Below are 24,381 nucleotides of genomic sequence, written 5' to 3'. Positions count from 1 at the left end.
CGCCGTTTCCACTTGTCAGGAATTCTGTGCGGCTCGCTCTGCAGAAAAAATCTGCACAGCAAAGCCGTCAGAATTCGCACGCCGCACACCCGCACGCAAATCCTCGGTCATGTAACTAAATAGGAAAACCGCAAGCACTTGAGTCTTGCGGTTTTCCCGGCGTTTCCGCGTGCGATTTCGTTTAAAAACCCATGTCAATGCTTGCCGGCATTGACATGGTTAAAATCGCGTTGTTAAAATCATAAACGATTCCCCGTGAAAATCCGCATGAAAACGTCAACGAATCCGCTACCGTATGCGGATTCGTTGACGCGTTTTCCGCGAGCATATCGCGCCGCACAAGTGGAAACGCACCCTGAATGGAGGAAGAGGAGAAGCCAATCCAGCCCTCCAGACCGGTAACTAACAGCTCCTTGCCGCCTGCTCCTTATGGCTGCATTAGAAAGCCCAAAGCGGGTCGGGTGCGAATAGCGGGACTGCAGGTCTAAAAAAGTAGACCCATGCAGGCCTCTAGCTTATAGGTTGCTTTCATAAAAATATTCAATGAAATGAAAGCCTATTAAAACATGGCCTTTGCAGATTTTGACTAAGACGATCAAACTCGGATCAAGAAAAGGTGTTCTTTTATCAATCAAGTGCAGGGGAGGGGTATGCAATGATTTCCTTCACAATCTTGTACTGCATTGAAGAATACGAAGCCGGCAATATTCCAATGGTCTTAAATCAGATATCTGTTGCAATCTGACTGATGGAACGATCGGCATTCCCAATCAATATAGATTGCTTGCTGTACATCCAGTAGCGTATACCACGTTTTCCAAGACCCATATAAAAAACACTATGCACTGATGGTTGAAGTGTTCTACACAGCTAGAATATGTTCTAAAAATCCTATCTGAAACATTCAAATAAAATAAAAACATTCACAGATGTCTTTTTTTTCTTGCATGCTGGTTTAAACTACAATCATTCATAACAGTGCAAGATAAGAAGGATGGATTTCATAGCTAAAGTAAAAGCCACACCTAGAACTCAACTCCCATTGTTCAATACAGCAGGATTCTCTCAAGCGCCCTCTGCTGGCACTGTGAGAAAATAACTTCTGTGCACGAAGATCTAGGTAAATTCAACCAAACTCTAAAAAAAATCTCAGTTTATTAAAAACAGTTTCTGTTAAAAAGGAGACAATAAAAACCTAACAGATTATCATACTAGAATGATCTGTCCGGCTCTGTGACAATCAGCATGTTCTGCTGGATAAGTGGGAACAAGCTAAGGGCACCTGTAGTAATAATAATAATAATAGTTCCTTTTTTTGTATAGCGCTTTTCTCCTGTCGGACTCAAAGCGCTTGCGAGGCAGCCACAAGAGCGCACTCAGTAGGCAGTAGCAGTGTTAGGGAGACTTGTCCAATGAACTCCTTACTGAATAGGTGCAGCTTACTGAGTAGGAAGAGCCAGGATTTGAACCCAGGACTCCTACATCAGAGGCAGAGCCCTTAACCATTACACTATCCAGCCACCACAAGTAGTAGTGTATAACAATAGCAATTAGGGCCCATTCACACTAAAAAAGCCAGCGATTTTTGACAGCGTTTTGCGGGAGTGATTTTCCCGTGATTTCCCACGGAAAAAAAAAAATCAATGAACACTGCGGCGATTTTTCCGCAATCGCGTTTAGCGCTTCTACAGCACTGAAACGCAATCGCCGGGAAATCGCTTGAAAATGGTGCAGGCGATGCGTTCGCGTTTTTGGCCAATTAGCGAAAATCGCCCAAGTAAGAACGGGCCCATAGGGTTTCATTGCACTAGTGCTTTTAAAAAGCGCTAGCGTTTGAGCGTTTTGACAAAATCACGGCAAAACGCTCTAGTGTGAATGGGCCCTTAGGCTTGGTTTTCCAGCATTTTTCATAACCAATAAGCTGTTGGTGGACCTTGGCATAGTTGTACACACTTGGAAAAGGTGCCCAGAAAGAGATTCAAGTAAACCCGAGGTAAGTGTGATATGGAGGCTGCCATATTTTTTTCAATACCAGTTGCCTGGCTGCCCTGCAGATCCTCTGCCTCTATTACTTACAGCTATAGACCCTGAACAAGCATATGCAGATCAGGTGTTTCCGACATTATTGTCAGAATTGCCAAGATTAGCTGCATGCTTGTTTCTGGTGTAGTTCAGACACTACTGCAGCCAATTACATCAGCAGGGCTGCCAGGCAACTGGTATTGTTTAAAAGGAAATAAATATGGCAACCTCCATAGAACTCTCATGCCTGGTTCACTTTAAATATGACCAAAGCTTCACCACATTATGGTCATTGCATGCTCAAGACATACATGGGCCGGTCAATTAATGCACGTAAAAGAGACAGAGAATCCGGCACTGCTTAACGATTTATTCATAAGCCAAACCTTCAAGCCATGCAAAGCAACACTGCTAGTTGTGCTGGTGCTACCCTAGGCTTATACTCGAGTATATACAGTAACTGAAATCAATAAAAAACAACATACCCCTGTAACGTGAAGGCGGTGGGTGCTAGGTGGGATGTGCCTGGCGACTGTTTCATGCAACAGCAGTGATTTATACCAATTGTGGTTTAGCCTCGGAAGAAGCGTTGCTGTTGTGTGAAACGACCATCAGGCACGCACCACCTAGCACCCACCACCTTCACACCACATGGTATGTCGTTTTTTTAATAACTGCAGTTAGCACCAGCACAACTTGCAATGTTTCTTTGCATGGCTTTGAATTGAACCCAATGTGAGAATGATGTGGAGACTGCCACATTTATTTACTTTTTAACAATACTAGTTTCCTAGCAGCCCTGCTGGTCTATTTGGCTGCATAACATCAGAAACAAGCATTCAGCTAATCCAGTCAGAACTCACAATAGTGTCAGAAGCACCTGATCTGCATATGCTTGTTCAGGGTTTATGGCTGAAAGTATTAGAGGCCCATTTCCACTGGTGCGGTATGCGCGCCGAATCGGCAGAGTTTCCCCACAGGCAAACTCTGCCATAGGGAGTAATAGCGCCGCCGGCAGAATCGCTTGCTCTAGCAATTCGACCGGCATTCCCATCCGAAGTTGTGCGGGAGGCTGCGAATCCCATAGCCGTGCATAGCACGGCTGATGGGATTCGTCTGCAGAAGATCCTGACCTGGCGAGGTCACCATTGCAAACGGAGAGGACCCCGGACCACCAGCTGGAAGGGGAGCTGCAGTGACAGACAAATCGGCTGCCAGGGGTTGGAGGAAGACCCAGGTAAGTAGAAGTCATTTTTTTTTTTAGGAGCTCTGACATGTCCTTTAATAATAATGCTGTATTGTACACTATATTGGCAACTTGGAATAAACCATGTGTAATAATAACTACAATCCACAAGAAAACGGTTTTTAAAGGAAAGATACTTGATATCATAGATACCGTAAATGTCTTCATTTGCACTAGGTGGATTCTTTCCTAGGGTTGAATGTGTTACCCATTTTACCTGGGAAAAGATTCAGAAATTTCATGCCTTCACTTACCCAGCTGCTGTTGTATGGAGGAAGGTTCTTCAGATCCTGCTGGAGGTCTTGTAGCTCCCTCATGATCTCTGGTGCCTCTTGTCGCAAGAAGTCATATTTTTGGCTCAGTGATTGAAGCTGGTTTTCTCCCTGCACCCCCGATGGAAAAAGAAAAAAACAAAACCAAAAAAGAGAGTTATACATTGTCAGTCAAATAACTGTGAAATAAGTAAACTTAGAAAATCTGTCTTTTTAGTTACTTTGTTCAACCAAGTCTGCAAACTGACTCTCCATTTCTGGGAACTGACCTTGCAAATGAAGGACAAGCTGTTCAGAGAAAGAATCTAATGTGGATATTGGGAATGCTGTAGATGTGATATACTTGATACTGTACTCCACAACAGTCTGGTACAGAAGTTGGGGGTGCAAGGACTGGGAAAGAATCTCTGTGCATTAAGGAACTGGCTATTGGACTGAAAGCAAAAAGCGTTCAGGTCAATGGATCATATTCAAAATGAGTGACTGTTAGCAGTGAGGATCCCACAGGGGTAAGGATTAGGTTCAGTAGTCTTCCAATTTATTTAATAACGACCTAGTAGATAAAGTAGAAAGTATTGCAGTAAAAATGTTGCAGTTTTTTCAGAGGATACAAAGTTGTATAGCTACCAACACACAGGGAGATAGTGGCATATTGCAGAAGGATCTGGATAGGATGGCTATACGGGCAAGCTAAAGTGAGTCTGCAGCGATTCCTAAACAAACAAAAACACCACATACTTACCTAAGGAGAGGGTAGGCTGTGGATCCTATAGAACCTTCCCGTTCCTCTCCTTGTCCCCTCATTCCACTGCAGGCTCCTCCGTTCAAATCACCCACCGCAGGAGGCTTCGGAAGCACTCAGGCTCCTAAAGACTTCTGAAGCCTACCACAGTGGAAGAGAGCAGTTTCTGACCCATCAGCTGGAGACTGCTAACGGGGAACCAGCTGTGGAATGCAGGGACTAGGAGAGGAACGGGAAGGTTCTATAGGACCCATAGCCTTCCCCCACCTTAGGTGGGTATCTGTTTTTCTCCACTCTCCTTTCCTGCATGTTAACTTGGTCATTGGGGAAATGCTAGAAACATGAAGGGGTGGAGGGGGTGAGTGAAATTTTACTTGAATAGACTCTAGAGAGAGTCCAACATAGTGTAACACAAAGGGGCAAAGAAGTGCCCAAGGTATGATAAAATTGTGTTTAACCACTTAAGGACCAGGGCTTTCTGCAGTGATTGGTGCTGTGTGGGCTCTCCAGCCTGCAGCACCGATCAGGATTGAGCCTTGGCGATCAGACTCCCCCCCCCTTTTTTCCCCACTAGGGGGATGTCCTGCTGGGGGGGTCTGATCGCCGAAGGCTGTTTGTGATCTGCGGGCGGGGGTTCTTCAAAGCCCCCCTACGCAGCGTTTTCGGCGCTCCCTCCTTCCCCTTACCTCCCCTCCCTCCATGGGCTGCGCAGGATGGATTTCCGTCCTGCGCATTGAAGGATAGGCTTCAGCCTATCATATGCCGGCGATCCCCGGCCAATCAGATGCCAGGATCTCCAATTTACGTCACGGCGCTGCTGCGCAGCAGCGCCGTGTGATGTAAACAGCGGGGATTTCTTCCCCGCCTGTTTACAGTTCGCTGGCGAGCCGCGATCGGCGGCTCTCCGGCTGTTCACGGAGACAGCCTCCATGAACTGGCATGGAAAGGCCGCTCGAGCGGCCGTTTCCATGCTATACCACTAACGACCTGCCGACGCCTATGGGCGTTAGGCGGTCGGTAAGTGGTTAAGCTAAAATGGAAAATGTGAGGTGGTTTACTTCAATGAAGACAAATTCGTATAGTAAATTACGAACTTAAATATATACTTGGCAATGCATTTCTTTTGTCCCTGCCCACCTCTTCAGAACAAATACAGTGCAAATGTGTCTCAGCCAGAGCAAAAACCTCCATATACCTCTCACTTCAGTTGTCATTTAGGAGAACATAACTGTTGGTTATCTGACATGGTTTAAATGACTATTCTGTTCACTACTTTGCTTCTTTATACTACCGGTATTTGTATTCACTTGTTGGCCTGATATTAAAATTTGCCTTGTTAAATGTTACCTTTAGTTTTTACACTGTAATGCCAGCATCCCATAGAAGAAAAAAAATAATCCTCACCAGATAATCTTCATATTGCTAATATTGATTTATAAAGCACCAACGTGTTCTGTAGCACTGTACAGAGTAAGAAACAAACATGGGGCACATAATACAGGCAATAGTATATACAAATATAGATGTTGGTACAGAATACAGAATTGGTGACCATAGTAATTGCACTATTAAATTTAACATGACGAACAAAATGTATAGCAAATTCCAAGACAACAGAGTGAGAGAACCTTAACCTTTGTGAGCTTCCAGTGTAAAGAAACCTTAAAATGTTCTAACAATGATGTGTTGCAGTGCCATACGCAAGACTGTTCTAGAGCTGTTCATGAGTATTGGTCTCCCTTTGCAGGAAGTGGTTAGAATCATTTGTCTAACTGTAAACTATCCCATCTCTCAAATAGATACTCTGCTCCTCTGCACACTGACCTGGTCATTGGGGAAAAAAAAAAGCTACAGACACGTAAAAGGGAACCAAGCACCATTTTTGTCCCTGCAGCTTCTCCTGGTCTCTAATAGCTATAGGAGCTGCCATGTTCCTCCCTTGCTTTCTAGCTGCCCTTATTTATCCAGGGGCAGGTGTGAAGATAGCATGTGACTTCTCTAAACTCTTTGAAGCACAGAGTCCTATTTCCCCACCCCACTTATAAAAGCTTTTGTTTGCTCTCTGCTAATGTGTGCAATAAAATAATTACATAAATCTTTTTCTGCTTGAAAATCCTACGGGTCAGGCAGGCCCTGCTGTCTGCAGAAGTTGGGTAATAAAAGCCTCTGCTAAACTTTTAAATGTAAAAGAAGAGGTAAATGGAAGTTTTTTTTTATTAATGACCCACATGGTTAGCATTAATTTTAAATGTGTTATTGAGATGCCCTAGCTGCTAAAAATTGTGCTCGGTTCCCTTTAAGGGTTGGAGGGGGCGAGTGAAATTTTACTTGCGGAAGACCTAAATAGTGCTTAGTATAAAATTCTTGTAACATGCCAATCTTCACTAACACAGGCAGGAAAAGACATCTAGTAAATGAAATACAACAGCTGATGATCATTTAGACAGCCGCCAATAGCTTCCATTTCCTGGGTCTGTAAAATTTGCACTTTACAGGAATTTTCTACTTAACCATAGGCCTTGACCTGATATAATTCAGGCAAGCTGTGCAATCTAAAGCATATATACTGGTGCATTCGGAAAATGGAATGTTTCCTGGTGGTTGAGATTCCAACCGCCAAGGTTCTGTAATGATAGAAACCAGAAGCTGGATGGTGCAGTACCGTTTGGTAAAGTTAGATTGAGTAGGATACACTCACAAGGGTGGGTTGCACTCCTGCAACCACAGATAGAGCCTGCAGGAAATTAACTGTTCCCGTTCGGTACTGGTCGGTCGCTCTCCTAAGGTATTTGGACACGTGGTGTACCATATACTCCCCCGAAGGGTTGGACTGCAACTGAGAGAACTTGTAAATCATAAGGATTACATCAAAAAATACAGAAAATAACTGAAATTAATTCAGGCTAAACTTGCTTGAAACTAATGCACCAATAGCTGAGAGAACTTGTCAGAGGCGTCCAAAATAACACTATCTTAACCTCTTAACGTCCACTCCAGCCTCAGGACCACTCAACGACAATTGGCGTGAAGTCCTAGGTAGCGGAGAATGCAGGGGATCGCACGCGCATCCCTGCTTGAATGACGGAGCTCCGCTCATCTGCCTCCCAGCGGTGATCGCCGCTAGGAGACTGTTTTATTTACATGGTACAACGCTGCGATCTATGACAGCGATGTACTGGGGAGAGCCGTGTGACACGGCTGTCCCTCTGAGCGGCAGGGAAGCAAAACGCTGTCATAGGCTGTAGCCTATAACAGCCGATTGCGCCGGTTGGCTGGCAGGTGGAGGGAGGAATTTAAAAAAAAAAAAAAAAAAGGCAAATTAAAAAAGAAATAAATAATTATATAAACAAATAAACATCCTGGGAGCGATCATATCCCATCAATAGAAAGCTCCGTTGGTGGGCAGAAAAGGGGTGGTGGTGGGTGGGGGAGATCACTTGTGTGCTGAGTTGTACGGCCCTGCAGGGAGCCCTTAAAGCTGCAGTGGCACTAAAAATTGTAAAAAATAGGCTGGTCACTGGGGGGGGGGGGGTTAAAGACCGTGGACCTTAAGTGGTTAAATCATAAGGTATAGGAGTAATTGGATCTTACCTCCATAAAATAGACAAACCATATGGGTAAAATTGGTTTTAATTGTGCATTATTAAAACTAATTTTACCCATATGGTTTGTCCATTTATGGAGGTACGATCCAAACTCCTATAACTTATGATTTAAAGAGAACCCGAGGCGGGGTTCTTCCATCGCAATCCATATACAGAGGCTGGGTCTGTCTATAGAGCCCAGCCTCTGTTGCTAGTTAGTTCCCTCCAAAGCCCCCCCTGCACGCTGTCAGACCCCATAAAACACAGCCGCTCTACGCGGCTGTGTTTACCTCACTACTGTCAGTCTCGGCTGCTCCCCCGCCTGCTGAATTGCTCCGGTCCCCGCCCGCGTCCCTTCCCTCCAATTAGCGGCGATGGAAGGGACGTGGGCGGGGACCGGAGCGATTCTGGAGGAGGGGGAGCGGCGAGATGACAGTAGTGAGCTAAACACAGCCGGCTGCGACACACTGCGTGTTGCCAGCGCAGCTGTGTTTTATGGGGTCTGACAGCGCGCGCGGGGGGGTGGGGGTGGATTGGGCTTTGAAAGAAACTAACTAGCAACAGAGGCTGGGCTCTATAGACAGACCCAGCCTCTGTATATGGATTGCGATAGAAGAACCCCACCTCGGGTTCTCTTTAAGATAGTTATATTTTGAGTACCTCCAACAAGTTCTCTCAGTTACTGGTGCGTTACTTTCTAGCAAGTTTAGCCTCAATTATTTTCAGTTATTTTCAATATTTTATTTGTAATTAATTTTAAAAAGTTAGGTCAACAATAAAACAGTAAACAGAGAACATAAATACAAAAAATAGTGCAGTACCCCACGTAGGTGTTTATAATGGCTAATGCAGTGATTTATTTAGATTATTTGTTTCGATCATTAGTAGAAAGTTGTAGAAGCTAAAAGACCCAGCCGGGTAATCCACACGGCAAACCTAGGCAGTTGCCTAGGGCCTGGAGAGAGGATAGGGGCCTGGTGAATACTAGCCCCTACTAAATCTTACTAAAAACAGCCAGGTTATCATAAGCAGTGGGCAAAAACTGCTATCTTGTCTAGAGCTCCTCCTTTTTTGCTAAAAGAAAATATCAAACAACATTGAGTTACAAAATGGCTTGTATAGCATCTTTTGTACTGAAGTGGAGTTACCATTTCTTTCCAGGAAGTGTTAAATGTAGGCCCTGGTCTAGAATACTGAAATATTGCGATACTGATTTACTTGTAGAAGGAGACAGAACACAGAAGAGTCTTCACAGTTTACATAGAGCTATTGCATATAGCTTATGTGCGAAGCTTTGTCTTCCCTCCTCATCTGCTTAATCCCCAGTCACTTGCCTATTAAGACAAACAGCACTTGCCTAATAAGACAAACAGCACTTGACCAAGCTTTTCCTAATGCTCTCCCTCTCCCTGGCCTACGCCTTCCTCACATAGGGTAGAGTGAGGGGCTGTCCCGCTATCCTCCACAGCGTCCCAGAAACCATTGTGTTGTATTTTTACAAGACCCAGAAACAGAACATTTATATTACCGTATATACTCGCATATAAGCCGACCCCCCAACATTTCCCTAAAGAAAACAGGGAAAAATGATTGACCCCCATATAAGCCGGGGGTAGGAAATGCTGGATTGGTGCAGCCCCCCAGTGTGTCCCAATATAGCTAGTATAGTGCCCAGTATAGGTAGGTAGTGTCCAGTATAGCTAGTATATTGCCCAGTATAGCTAGTAAAGTGCCCAGTATAGCCAGTATAGTGCCCAGTATAGCGCCCAGTATGGGTAGGTAGTGCCTCAGTTTAGCTAGTATAGTGCCCAGTTTAGCTAGTATAGTGCCCCAGTATGGCTAGTAAAGTGCCCAGTTTAGCCAGTATAGTGCCCAGTTTAGCTAGTATAGTGCCCAGTTTAGCCAGTATAGTGCCCAGTTTAGCTAGTATAGTGCCCCAGTATGGCTAGTAAAGTGCCCAGTTTAGCCAGTATAGTGCCCAGTTTAGCCAGTATAGTGCCCCGTTTAGCTAGTATAGTGCCCCAGTATGGCTAGTAAAGTGCCCAGTTTAGCCAGTATAGTGCCCAGTTTAGCTAGTATAGTGCCCCAGTATGGCTAGTAAAGTTCCCAGTTTAGCCAGTATAGTGCCCAGTTTAGCTAGTATAGTGCCCAGTTTAGCCAGTATAGTGCCCAGTTTAGCTAGTATAGTGCCCAGTTTAGCCAGTATAGTGCCCAGTTTAGCCAGTATAGTGCCCAGCATAGGTGGGTAGGGCTCCCCCCCGCTGCTATTACCTTCTTAGACAGCGGCCGCTTCCTAATCCGCGTTCCTCTTCTTGCTCAGAGTGTATCACAGCAGCGCGCCGGGCGCTGCTGCTGTGACGATGCAGGGGGCAGGAAAGAGCGCGGCTCCCTATATCGCTGTTACCAAGGGAACCTCTCTTTCCTGTCCCCTGCATCGTCACAGCAGCAGCGCCGGGTGCGCTGCTGTGATACACTCTGAGAAAGAAGAGGAACGCGGATTAGGAAGCGGCCGCTGCCTAAGCAGGTAATAGCAGCGGGGGGTGCGGGGAGAGGGGGGAGCGGGGCGCGGACCACCCGACCACCCACCACTAGACCACCAGGGAAGACTCGCATACAAGCCGACCCCCCAACTTTTGACCCCCTTTTTGGGGCTCAAAATTCGGCTTGTATGCGAGTATATACGGTATGCTTTTCTCCTGGCAGACTCAAAGCGCCAGAGCTGCAGCCACTAGGACACGCTCTATAGGCAGTAGCAGTGTTAGGGAGACTTGCTCAAGGTATCCTACTGAATAGGTGCTGGCTTACTAAACAGGCAGAGCAGAGATTGGAACCCTGGTCGCCTGTGTCAGAGGCAGAGCCCTTAACCATTTTGCTTTCCAGCCACTGTTTTTTACTGTCACTGTTCTCATTTATGTACAGTGGCTTGCAAAAGTATTCCCCCCTTGAAGTTTTCCAAATTTTGTCACATTACTGCCACAAACATGAATCAATGTTATTGGAATTCTACGTGAAAGACCAATACAGTGGTGTACATGAGAGAAGTGGAACGAAAATTATACAGGATTCCAAATATTTTTTACAAATAACTGCAAAGTGGGGTGTGCGTAATTATTCAGCCCCGAGTCAATACTTTATAGAACCACCTCTTGCTGCAATTACATCTGACAGTCTTTTAGGGTATGTCTCTACCAGCTTTTCACATCTAGAGACTGAAATCCTTGCCCATTCTTCTTTCCAAAACAGCTCCAGCTCAGTCAGATTAGATGGAAAGTGTTTGTGAACAGCAGTTTTCAGATCTTGCCACAGATTCTCAATTGGATTTAGATCTGGACTTTGGGCCATTCTAACACATGGATACAGTGGGTTGCAAAAGTATTCGGCCCCCTTGAAGTTTTCCACATTTTGTCACATTACTGCCACAAACATGCATCAATTATATTGGAATTCCATGTGAAAGACCAATACAAAGTGGTGTACATGTGAGAAGTGGATCGAAAATCATACATCATTCCAAACATTTTTTACAAATATATAACTGCAAAGTGGGGTGTGCATAATTATTCGGTCCCCTGAGTTAATACTTAGTAGAAGCACCTTTTGCTGTAATTACAGCTGCCAGTCTTTTAGGGTATGTCTCTACCAGCTTTGAACATCTCAAGACTGAAATCCTTGCCCATTCTTCTTTGCAAAACAGCTCCAGCTCAGTCAGATTAGAAGAACAGTTTGTGAACAGCAGTTTTCAGATCTTGCCACAGATTCTCGATTGGATTTAGATCTGGACTTTGACTGGGCCATTCTAACACATGGATATGTTTTGTTTTAAACCATTCCATTGTTGCCCTGGTTTTATGTTTAGAGTCATTGTCCTGCTGGAAGCTGAACCTCCGCCGCAGTCTCAAGTCTGTAGCAGTCTCCAAGAGGTTTTCTTCCAAGTTTGCCCTTATTTGGCTCCATCCATCTTCCCATCAACTCTGACCAGCTTCCCTGTCCCTGCTGAAGAGAAGCACTCCCCGAGCATGATGCTGCCACCACCATATTTGACAGTGGGGATGGTGTATTCAGAGTGATGTGCAGTGCTAGTTTTCCGCCACACATAGCGTTTTGCATTTTGGCCAAAAAAGTTCCATTTTGGTCTCATCTGACCAGAGCACCTTCTTCCACATGTTTGCTGTGTCTCCCACATGGCTTGTGGCAAACTCCAAACGGGACTTCTTATGCTTTCTGTTAACAATGCCTTTCTTCTTGCCACTCTTCCATAAAGGCCAACTTTGTACAGTGCATGACTAATAGTTGTCCTATGGACAGAGTCTCCCACCTGAGCTGTAGATCTCTGCAGCTCGTCCAGAGTCACCATGGGCCTCTTGACTGCATTTCTGATCAGCGCTCTCTTTGGTTGGCCTGTGAGTTTAGGTGGATGGCCTTGTCTTGGTAGGTTTACAGTTGTGCCATACTCCTTCCATTTCTGAATGATCGCTTGAACAGTGCTCCGTGGGATGTTCAAGGCTTTGGAAATTTTTTTGTAGCCTAAGCCTGCTTTAAATTTCTCAATAACTTGATCCCTGACCTGTCTTGTGTGTTCTTTGGACTTCACGGTGTTGTTGCTCCCAATGTTCTCTTAGACAACCTCTGAGGCCCTCACAGAGCAGCTGTATTTGTACTGACATTAGATTACACACAGGTGCACTCTATTTAGTCATTAGCACTCATCAGGCAATGTCTATAGGCAACTGACTGCACTCAGATCAAAGGGGGCCGAATAATTATGCACACACCACATTGCAGTTATTTATTTGTAAAAAATGTTCGGGAACATGTATGATTTTCGTTCCACTTCTCATGTGTACACCACTTTGTATTGGTCTTTCATGTGGAATTCCAATAAAATTGATTCATGTTTGTGGCAGTAATATGACAAAATGTGGAAAACTTCAAAGGGGCCGAATACTTTTGCAACCCACTTTTATTTTAAACCATTCCATTGTTGCTCTGGATTTAGGTTTACGTTGTTCTGCTGGAAGCTGAACCTCCACCCCAGTCTCAAGTCTTTTGCAGACTCCAAGAGGTTTTCTCCCAAGATTGCCCTGTATATGGCTCCATCCATTTTCCTATCAACTCTGACCAGCTTCCCTGTCCCTGCTGAAGAGAAACACCCCCAGAGCATAATGCTGCCACCACCATATTTGACAGTGGGGATGGTGTGTTCAGAGTGATGTGCAGTGTTAGATTTCCGCCACACATAGCGTTTTGCATTTTGGCCAGAAAGTTCCATTTTGGTCTCATTTGACCAGAGCACCTCTTCCACATGTTTGCTGTGTCCCCACATGGCTTGTGGCAAACTGCAAACGGGACTTCTTATGCTTTTCTGTTAACAATGCATTTCTTCTTGCCACTCTTCCATAAAGGCCAACTTTGTGCAGTGCACGACTAATAATTGTCCTATGGACAGATTTCCCCACCTGAGCTGTAGATGACTGCAGCTAGTCCAGAGTCACCATGGGCCTCTTGACTGCATTTCTGATCAGCACGCTCCTTGTTCGGCCTGTGAGTTTAGGTGGATAGCCTTGTCTTGGTAGGTTTACCCTACGGCCACACCACCCTGAATGCGCCCGATCTTGTCTTGGTAGGTTTACAGTTGTGCCATACTCCTTCCATTTCTGAATGATCGCCTGAACAGTGCTCCGTGGGATGTTCAAGGCTTTGGAAATCTTTTTGTAGCCTAGGCCTGCTTTAAATTTCTCAATAACTTTATCCCTGACCTGTCTAGTGTGTTCTTTGGACTTCATGGTGTTGTTGCTCCCAGTATTCTCTTAGACAACCTCTGAGGCCGTTACAGAGCAGCTGTATTTGTACTGATATTAGATTACACACAGGTGCACTCTATTTAGTCATTAGCACTCATCAGGCAATGTCTATGGGCAACTGACTGCACTCAGACCAAAGGGGGCTGAATAAATATGCACACCCCACTTTGCAGTTATTTGTAAAAAAAAAATGTTTGGTTTCGTTCCACTTCTCGCTTGTACACCACTTTGTATTGGTCTTTCATGTGGAATTCCAATAACATTGATTCATGTTTGTGGCAGTAATGACAATAAGTGGAAAACTTCAAGGGGGCCGAATACTTTTGCAAGCCACTGTAATAGGGGGACAAAGATGGTGACTAACACAGTCCAGCAACCCGCTCCGTTAGGTGATGAAGGAAGGAGGCGAGTGGCTTGTGTGCTACATTCCCCTCCCAGAAGTGATTAAAGCAAGCTGGGCCACTGCTATGACAAGGAGGACCTCCTCCAGAAGGTGAAAGTTGGGGATGGTCTGGTTTTGAAGGTGGGATCCCCTCCTAAGTATTAGGTGGATGATGGGAGGGGGGGGGGGGGTCTGTATTTCTTTAAGTTACACAATTTCATTTTTTTCAATGCAAGTTTGTCTAGGCTTTATTAGACAAAGTACCCATCCTATTCATTATTATCAAAGCGAAGTCTAAGAAGATGAACAGTTATGAAAGGTAGACCACAAGGCTGTTCACAGTTTTTCTCTTGCCTCTATATATATATATATATATATATATATATATATATATATATATATATATATATATATATATATATACACACACATACTAAAGATCGTTACATAGTTACATGAGTTGAAAAACGATATGGCCATTGAATTCGACCAGAAAATATGGTACAACACTAGCCTGCACTCTTCCACAGCCCAGTTGATCCAGGGGAAGGTGACAAACACTTCTGCTGGGTACCCACTGTGAGATTTTCTAGCCGATTTACTGTCAGATCGATTATTTCCAACATGTCAGATTTGCTTTCCGGTCGATTTCCGAGCATTTTACGATCGATTTCCGCATAGCGGTATGCAAATTCTGATGGCTCTGCCATGCAAGTTTTTACCACGGATGAAAACGCTCAGAAATCCTGACAAGTGGAAACAGTCCCATCCACTTGTATTGGCTATACGAATTCGCATGCGGCAAACGCATGCAAATTCGCAATAGTGGAAACGGGCCCTAAATCGGCCAGAAAATCTCATTGTGTGTACCCAGCATTACAAGGCTTGAACCTATTAGACCTAAAAGGGAAAAAATCCTTCCTGACTCCAGGTCGCAATCAGATAAAATCCCTGGATCAACAACGCTGGGAATTACCTAGAATTATAGCCATGGATATATTTCAATGCAAAGAAAGCATTCAAGCCCCCTGAATGCAGATATAGAATTTGCCATAACTACTCCATGTGCCAATATATTCTACTTTTTAATCACTCTTACTGCAAAGATACCTTTCCTAAATAGATGGCAAAAACGTTTGTTTCCTCCATGCACAGATCATGTCCTCTACTCCTTTGCACAAGTTTAGGGACAGAAAGATCATTTACCAAGCTTTTGTATTGCCTTCTGATGTGTTTTTATATGTTAATTACAACTCTCTAAGGAGTCTTTTCTTCAGACCAAATTAGCCCAGTTTATCTAACCTTTTCCTGAACATCTGAACTTTTTGCAATACTGTATATATATATATTTACAAGTCGGTGGGCAGCAGTGTTGTACGCCTGCACAGAACGTCAATTTCATCCTAGTTTTCTCTATTGTCTGTACAAGGCCTAAATCTCTTAAGGTGGCCGTACATCAGGAGACTAGGCGGCCGATGGACCATGCAATTAGATTATAATCGAAAGAAAATCGGTGCTGCCAAGTGCATGCCCAACCGACAATGCAACCAACTTCAGGCCAAATTTGTTGAGTTAATCGGACAGACATGCTGCCAGATGTAGGGCCGACTTGCTCAATTGGGTGTACGGCTGTAACCGCGAGCGATATCGGGACGAGCGACAAAACCCCCCAATGTGTAATGTGCCCCCCCAATGTATTACCTGTCCGTGGCCGCCGCTAGTCTTCTGTTGGCTCCAGATGCACTCCTTGCTCTGTAAATGTGCCTCACATGGCTGAGGGCGCGCGCGACACCACACACACACACACACACACACACACACACACACACACACACACACACACACACCACGTGGGGCGCGTGTGTATGGACAGCAGAGGGAAACCAGTGCAAGCGGAGGCTGAGGACAGGTAATGTATAGAGTGCACTGGGCACCGGGGGGCACATTAAACATTAGGGTAGACAGCGTTGAATCGACAGCCGACAGATCGATTTGTCTCTTGATTGCATCTGCCTATCCCAGCTAGGTGTATGGAAAAAGGAAGGATGTGGGTGGGGTCAGAGGATCACTGCACACAGGGACAGACTGGCTGTTGACCCACCACCTTCCCAATTCTTTCCATCTCAGGTTTCTGATGCTAGGATAGGGGGGGGGGGAGGAGTTTGGACAGCTGTCTCTCCAATAATTCACAGGAAATGAAAGGACAACTGAAGTGAGAGGGCTATGGAAGCTGCCATATTTATTTCCTTTTAAACAATACCAGTTATGGGGCAGTCCTGCTGATCCTCTGCCACTAATACTTCTAGCCATAGACCCTGAACAAGCATATGCAGATGAGACGTTTCTGACATTGTTAGATCTGACGAGAAAAGCTGCATGCTTGTTTCTAGTGTTACTCAGACACTAATGCAGCCAAACAAATCAGTAGGGCTGCCAGGCAACTGGTATCATTTAAAAGGAAATAAATATGGCAAGCTCCATATTCTTCTCACTACAGCTGTCCTTTAAGTTACAGGACTCAGCTAGCCAGGTATTTTAAATATATTTACTGTGAAAAGTACATTTATATAATAGACAAAACTTAAAGAGGAACTCCAGTGAAAATAATGTAGTAAAAAAAGTGCTATATTTTTTTACCATAATTATGTATAAATGATTTAGTCAGTGTTTGCTCATTGTAAAATCTTTCCTCTCCCTGATTTACATTCTGACATTTATTACATGGTGACATTTTTACTGTGGGCAGGTTATGTAGCTGCTCCTAGCTGTTTTGGCTCTTAGAGACAGCTGCAAACAGCTAATTCCTGTCTGTGAACATTGTTACATTGTGGCAGTTTGCCCAGAGTACCACGGTACTCAGAGCTTCTTGTGGGAGGGGTTTCAGCACAAAATCAGTCATACAGCGCCCCCTGATGGTCTGTTTGTGAAAATCATTATATTTCTCATGTAAAAGGGGGTATCAGCTACTGATTGGGATAAGGTTTAATTCTAGGTTGGAGTTTCTCTTTAAGTGTTTTGCTGATAAATGCAAATGTACTGTCACATGCATAAACAATAGGAATTTGAACTATGGCCTTTAGATCCAAAGATAATAATTATGGTTAAAGGAAGAATATGCTCATAGACACAGCACCACACAACTATATATATATAATAATAGAAAAATGTCACAATTTTATTGATTAATTGTATACTTCCAAAAAGATAATAAAAACACTAAAAACAAGCCACCACAGTCAATTGGCATATAACAATATCAAGTAATGCTCATAACAATAATTGGCCATCATATTGATTCTAAAATAGTATAAGGTAGAAAAAAATGGTGTGGCTATGCTCAAACTGAGCATGCCCCCATTTGAACCCGGGTTCAGTACCTCTCAAGGAACAATATATAATAAAGTGCATATATTAGTGCAAATGGTGCATACAAAACAATCAGTGACCATATACAATGTAGAATATATATATCTCAATAGTGCAAAAATAATGACCAGAAACCTGGAGGAAAAGATGGCAGGAGGAACGTTTGGGAGAGACAGAAAGTGGGCAAGATACAGTGGAGTGAGGCAGAGGGATACTTATCCGGTATGGATGGCCAAGACAGGAGCTCGTGGTGGCTGAAAAGAGGCCCTCGGTGGACTACTCCACCGGTTCCGCGGCCGTCACGCCGCTTTTTCAAGAGTGCGAGGGGTTCTCCGGAGAACCCCTCGCACTCTTGAAAAAGCGGCGTGACGGCCGCGGAACCGGTGGAGTAGTCCACCGAGGGCCTCTTTTCAGCCACCACGAGCTCCTGTCTTGGCCATCCATACCGGATAAGTATCCCTCTGCCTCACTCCACTGTATCTTGCCCACTTTCTGTCTCTCCCAAACGTTCCTCCTGCCATCTTTTCCTCCAGGTTTCTGGTCATTATTTTTGCACTATTGAGATATATATATTCTACATTGTATATGGTCACTGATTGTTTTGTATGCACCATTTGCACTAATATATGCACTTTATTATATATTGTTCCTTGAGAGGTACTGAACCCGGGTTCAAATGGGGGCATGCTCAGTTTGAGCATAGCCACACCATTTTTTTCTACCTTATACTATTTTAGAATCAATATGATGGCCAATTATTGTTATGAGCATTACTTGATATTGTTATATGCCAATTGACTGTGGTGGCTTGTTTTTAGTGTTTTTATTATCTTTTTGGAAGTATACAATTAATCAATAAAATTGTGACATTTTTCTATTATTATATATATATAGTTGTGTGGTGCTGTGTCTATGAGCATATTCTTCCTTTAGCTCATGGTTTTTTGGTGCTCTAGCACACACAAAAGGGTTTTTGAGTGCAGTGCTCTCTCTTGCTATAATAATTATGGTTAAACGGTAAAAAGTATCCACGTAAAGATCAGTTAAGGAACATTCACCAATGAACGATTGGCCCAATTCATCCTTGCAAATTGCAGAATGCGAAAACGAACGATGCAAAGAATGTTCATTTAAAAGATCGCTCAGATTTTCACTTAAGTCTATTGACTTTAGCGAAAATCTTAACAATCATTTGCGATGTGATCCCGATGGTCATTTAAAACTAACAATCGTTGCGGCTAGTCGGAATCTTTAAACATAGTTCAACAAATGTTCGTTAAATGACGTTGAGCGAGGTCACATAAATAACATTTTGTTGCAAAAAATAAATAGAAAAAAATGGAATTGAATCTACTGCCACAGGAGACTTCGGCAGTCTTTGGAAGCGCTCCGGCTTCCTAAGACCGGCGGCTCTGTACTGCGAACGCAAAAGAGAGTGCGCTTGCGCAGCGGCCCATCTTCTGAAGCCTTAATTTGTCGTGGACTGCTAATGGGGGAGCCTACAGGTGAACGAGGACACAGCAGGAGGAGAAGAGGAAGGCTCATTAGAACCCAGAACCTTCCCTCTCCTAAGGTGAGTATCTGTTTTTTATTTTTAAAAATGCTTCAGACTCCCTTTAAACCTGATCAATATGACTGCAAAGAATTTGCCTTCATGTTTGTGTTTAGTTGGGGTTTCCAGCAAACCAGTACATAAAGTGGATCCGAGATAAACTTTTACTCATTGCATAATGGTTTTCCTTTCATATAGTTTATAGGGCATTCCTCAAGCCAAATACTTTTGTTTTGTTTTAATATTCTAATTCCCTATAAACTAAACAAGCCTCGCCCACAGCTCCTTTTGTGCCTTTGCACTGTAGCAAGGGCTTATGGGAGCACAGTCTGGGCAGGAGGAGGAGGAGGTTACTAGCCATTGATTTCATAGGCAGAGGGGAGGAGGGAGGAGGACTGAATTTGCACACAGGCAAGCTGATAGCATCTCCCGCCCTCAGCCTGTGACAATGTGACAAACAGAACATGGCTGCCCTCGAATCACAGGAATAAATAATCAAACTTTTGAAGCTGTTAAACTATCTAAACTTTAGATAAGATATATAGAAAAGTTACTTGTTATAGTTAGTTTTTCATCACGGATCGGCTTTAATACAAAATATAAATAAAATCAATCATTCGTACCATTTTTACCTTTTTCTTCCTTGAGTTGCGTTTCCTGATAAGACTTAGTGTTTCCTTACTTCTTGGTTTAGTGTCAGTTGTGCGTATACTTTGTTCCGCCTCGGCTGGGTTTTGTGTGATTTGTCCCATTTGGTGCCTACAGAGAGAAAGAATCATTTATATCACATCCAGCACACACGGAAAACAAAAGAGTTGGCAGTGCGGCACAGGCGAGGGTTTGTGTACAAGATGTATATACATTCCCTGCGTAATTCATCTTTCATGCAGTGTTTACCATTATAAAGAATCCACAGAAAATGTTCAGGCCTTTCCATATTCAGGGACTCTATGCTGGAGATTCCTCTGTAGAATGAAGGGGCCCTGACTTGCATACATCTGTGTTCAATCTACCGCTAACAAGACGATGAAATGCTCGCGCCAGATGCTTTACCATACACAGTATCATAAAGGAACAAACGCAATCAAAATAAACATTTGTGGCACTGTCTGGATGGAGACAGAACGGTTTTCTAGTCAAGAATAGATAAGTGTCTTCCCACAGCAGTATCTTGAATGTACATTTCTGTGGGGCATTTTTCAATGTAAAGTATTTTGAAGTCCAACAGGACTGTAAAGCTTTGTGCACACACATAAGAGCCATGTCAACCGGCGAGGATCAGATCCCGAAGGCAGCACTGCAGGGCTGAGGTTGCACAGAAGTGTTGCGACATGTTCTGTTCTGCCATGCACAGGGGGTGGAGCTTATGGAGCGTGCAGGTGTACCGGGTGAATGGGAATGCTCGGGCCAAAGTGCTCAACTGGGCAAATCGCTGACCAAGCGGTGGGGGCTACTGTACACACTCTCGGCAGAGGCAGTCATTATTAGCCAAGTTTCATCTAGTGTGTGTATGTGTATCAAACCTGCTGATAAAGGCACAGCTGCAGTCAGAGCAGACAGTGTGACTGCTATGGGGCCCAGCAATGTCTGGTTGTGTAATGATCTAGCCAGACGATTGTAACAGAATGGAGGTAATGCAGACAAAGAACAAACCTGTCGCTGTCACGTTGCTTTTAACCACTTCCTGCCCCTCCATTGACGTGTCAAAACGGGTGAGCACTCTGCCGCGGCACGTGTGCATTTCAGCTTCTGGGCAGTCACAGTACAATCTTCCCCTCGGGCTCCGGCAGAAATAGCCGAGCCCGATTGGATCCGCTCTACTGCGCAGGCACAGACTCGCTGTTCGGGCGCTGCAAGCGCTGGGCCTCCAAGGCTGGAGAGGACAGGGGAAGCCTCATTAGGTTCCAGAGGTTCCAAGTACCGCCCAGTGTTTGCCCATTGTAAAATCCTTCCCCTGCCTGATTTACAGTCAGGCTGGGGCAACATATTTAATCCTGTAAGGCGATCTCGGTGGAATGTTTATTTCTGAGAATTCCAAAGCCAGTACAAAATATACATGGTCTCCCAGAATGCTCTGGATGGAGAATTCCAAATAGCTAATCAGCCTAGGCTAAACATCACAGAGGGGCAGGGCTACATTCAATATCCAGCAATATATAGATGTAGGAAATGTTTCTGATGCTGAAACCAGGAAAATTACCATTTCCTGAATACATTTATTGAATCATTTATTGCATTCTTCCGTACTATATATCTGTACAGTGCCTGTAAGTTGCCTAATCTGACCATAATGCTGACCGTACATGGGAAGAATTTAGAAGACTCTAAATTATCAAGATGATGTGCACGATTCTTCCAAGATCTGGTCTTTTATCAGATCCTAGCTATTAAGCGGAATATTCACCTAATGATGCAGGAAGATGGATCACAGCGACATCCCCCCACAAGCGGTCCCTGATCCATCCTCCTGCTGGCGGGTACGTGTGACGGCACATGACAGACGCAAACGAGAGTTCAAACGATCGCATCACTTTGCCTGGGAGCCGTTGAGGATCTTAAAGATCCGATCCGCCGTGATGGTTGTCATCACCGCATGTCAAACGTTGCTGGTGTAATTACGTGACTTTACCCACGTCGCGAGATCGCGGAAACTATCGATTTTCCCTCGGAAAAAAAAAAAAATCACCGGTTGTCACAAAAATTGCATAGTGGACACGGCCTTTAGAATTAGAGGGTGGAAAAATTTGTATCAGATTTACTGCAGATACAATTATTTCAAATCATAAATAAGGTTGATCCGACTATCGTATCACTCAGTGTGTGGCTAGCATAAGGCTGCACAATCAGCAGATTCAGACTTTCCTAACAACCACTCTTCTGGAATTTTGCCGGTAGGATGGATAGGTCAGTAACAACGCTGGGCTTGACGTCTCGTAGAAACCACTGGAGCAACCGCTACACAAAGAAAACAGTCATTATAAAACAGCAAAACCCTAAGAAGACTATTTAAAATGGGCCTTTAAGGCCTACAAAGTTGAGATAAAAGCAGAACCCCTGTATTATGGCGAACACAGCTTCTAGACAACAGTCGCTGTAAAATATATACATTTGCTACATATCTGATGAAGGCTTTTGCTGGTTAGACATCATACAAAGGCTGTGCATTTGCATATAATCTCAATGGTGAAGGTTGTATAGAAACCCTGCGAATTATATTATAGGGTAGCATTTGAGTCTTAACTTCATAGACCTTCAGGGCCAACTTTAACTGGTCTCCATAAACGTTTGTTATTTTATAATGACTATATTTTACGTGTAGTGGTTGCTCCAGTGGTTTCCACGAGACACCAGACCTCATGTTATTACGTATATTTACATTCTCTCCAAAGTCCTATAAGCTTGGGAATGGGGCTGAGAAGTGAATTTTGATATCTAGTTAAAAGGTCCACTCAATACAGACTTCCAGTACCACACGTTTTGCAGATTCAGTTGCTACCCTAGTGTCAAATTAGAGCTGGGGCTGTGTTTAGAAGCTTGAATGCTCCATAGGGGTAAGTATCTCAGACTGAAAACGGGTTGCTGTCTTAAAGGGACACTGAAGCGAAAAAAAAACGTATGATGTAATGAATTGTATGTGTAGTACGGATAATTAATAGAACATTAGTAGCAAAGAAAAGAGTCTCATTTTTATTTTTAGTTATATAGCTGTATTTTTATAACATTGCATCATTCTCTAATATTTGCAGTTTACAAACGACACTGGGGGAGATTTATCAATGCATTACGGACAGTTTTTTCTTCTTAATCTGTTCTAACCAGCAGGGAGAACAGTTCTGTATGATAATAAGAACCTTCTTAAATCCTGGGTAATAGTGGCAATTTAGCATGAATTTCTAGAGCTGCACTACTAATACAAGAGTGCAAATCCATCCCTAAACTGGTGCAGATTACGAAGTGCTTGATAGCAGTTCTAAAGATGTAGAACTGCAGGATAGACATGATTGCAGAGTGCAGGCTGTACATGATGTGTGTAGGGCTCCCCCCCCCCCCCCCCCCTTGCTGAATTCCTCCTCAGAGCCTGCTGCTATCAATACAGCAGGGGTGTTGGTTACCTCAGCAACAGCAATTCCCTTCACAAACTGCACTGTCTGAGAGACCTTCCTAGCTCCTCCTATTTTACAACAGTTTTAGAAGGAATCTGCACTATCTAATGATTTCTTAAGATGCCTGAGACAGTTCTGCATGGATTTCTAAAAACCTACCAATATTTTGTCTCAGACACTCCTGATAAATCTGGCCCAGTGGATTTTAAACTATCAAATGGAGCGGAGCTAATGACCCTTTGAACTTTCCTGAAGTAAAACCTTCAGGAAACAAACCTTACAACAAACAAGAAACAGTGAAAGGTTGAGATAAGTGCTTCAGAATATAGCACTGTAGCTGACCAAGCTTGGTTGGAGAGCTCAGAGAAGCTCTTTTGCATAGATAACAACTGAAGTTTCTAAACTTTTCCTGTGCTGGAAACAATATGAGACTCATATCTGTGCTACTAATGTTCTATTTCTTAGCTGTACTACACATACAAATCATTATCTCATAAGTTTATTTTCACTCCAGATTCCCTATAAACTGAGAATTTTTATTTTTGCCAGTTACATTACCTGGGGCTTCTTCCAGGCCCCTTAAGTCTTCCTAGTCCCTCTCCGTCAAGTCGCGCTGCTTGGTTCTCCCTTTGTCACCCTTCATACACTGCATGTGCGGCCACGCGCTTCCTTCAACGTGCTCCCATATGAACGGAAAGCCCTGGGTTTGCGCAGTAAGCAAAAAGTGCTACTGCGCATAGCAATCGAGGAAGCGCGCATCCTTAGCCACACATGCAGAGTGGCCTGGAACTCGTCAGGCTTAAAGAGACACTGAAGCGAAAAAAACACTATGATATTAATATTTGTACGTGTAGTACAACTAAGAAATAAAACATTAAGATCAGATACATCAGTCTAATTGTTTCCAGTACAGGAAGAGTTAAGAAACTCCAGTTGTTATCTCTATACAAAAAAGCCATTATCTCTACGACTTTCAAAGTCGTGGAGAGGGCTGTTTTTTGACTTTTATTATCTCAACTGTTGGTTAACTATTTACTTTTCCTCTGGCAGAGGAGAGGTCATTAGTTCACAGACTGCTCTGAAATAATCATTTTGAATGCTGAATGTTGTGTAATCTGCACATATTATAGAATGATGCAATGTTAGAAAAAACACTATATACCTGAAAATAAAAATATGAGAATATTTTCTTTGCTGCTAATCTTCTAGTCATTATTCATAGTACACAACCAATTCACTATATCATATATTTTTTTTCGCTTCAGTGTCTCTTTAAGGAGACAACGAATGAACAGCCCAGTGCAGAATCAT

General features: G+C 43.7%; 1 protein-coding gene across 7 annotated transcripts in view; it reads right to left on the bottom strand.

Moving 5' to 3' along the window:
- Window positions 1-24,381, bottom strand: part of LOC137527620 (golgin subfamily B member 1-like) — a 283,357-nt gene that overhangs the window by 99,114 nt on the left and 159,862 nt on the right. For 4 of the 7 annotated variants that reach the window (XM_068248254.1, XM_068248252.1, XM_068248253.1 and 1 more), the window contains 2 exons: window positions 19,591-19,726; window positions 3,523-3,651 (listed from right to left, as the gene is read on the bottom strand). In XM_068248254.1, the coding sequence (XP_068104355.1) occupies window positions 3,523-3,651; window positions 19,591-19,726 (265 nt within the window). Of the gene's footprint in view, window positions 1-3,522; window positions 3,652-19,590; window positions 19,727-24,381 lie in introns of those variants that run through there. The other 3 variants (XM_068248255.1, XM_068248258.1, XM_068248257.1) reach the window with 3 other exon arrangements.

The sequence above is a fragment of the Hyperolius riggenbachi genome, chromosome 8 (assembly GCF_040937935.1).
Source record: "Hyperolius riggenbachi isolate aHypRig1 chromosome 8, aHypRig1.pri, whole genome shotgun sequence".
NCBI classification, from domain to species: Eukaryota; Metazoa; Chordata; class Amphibia; order Anura; family Hyperoliidae; genus Hyperolius; species Hyperolius riggenbachi.
Note: the sequence above shows the minus strand (reverse complement) of the source record. Positions and strands in the feature narration are given on the sequence as shown.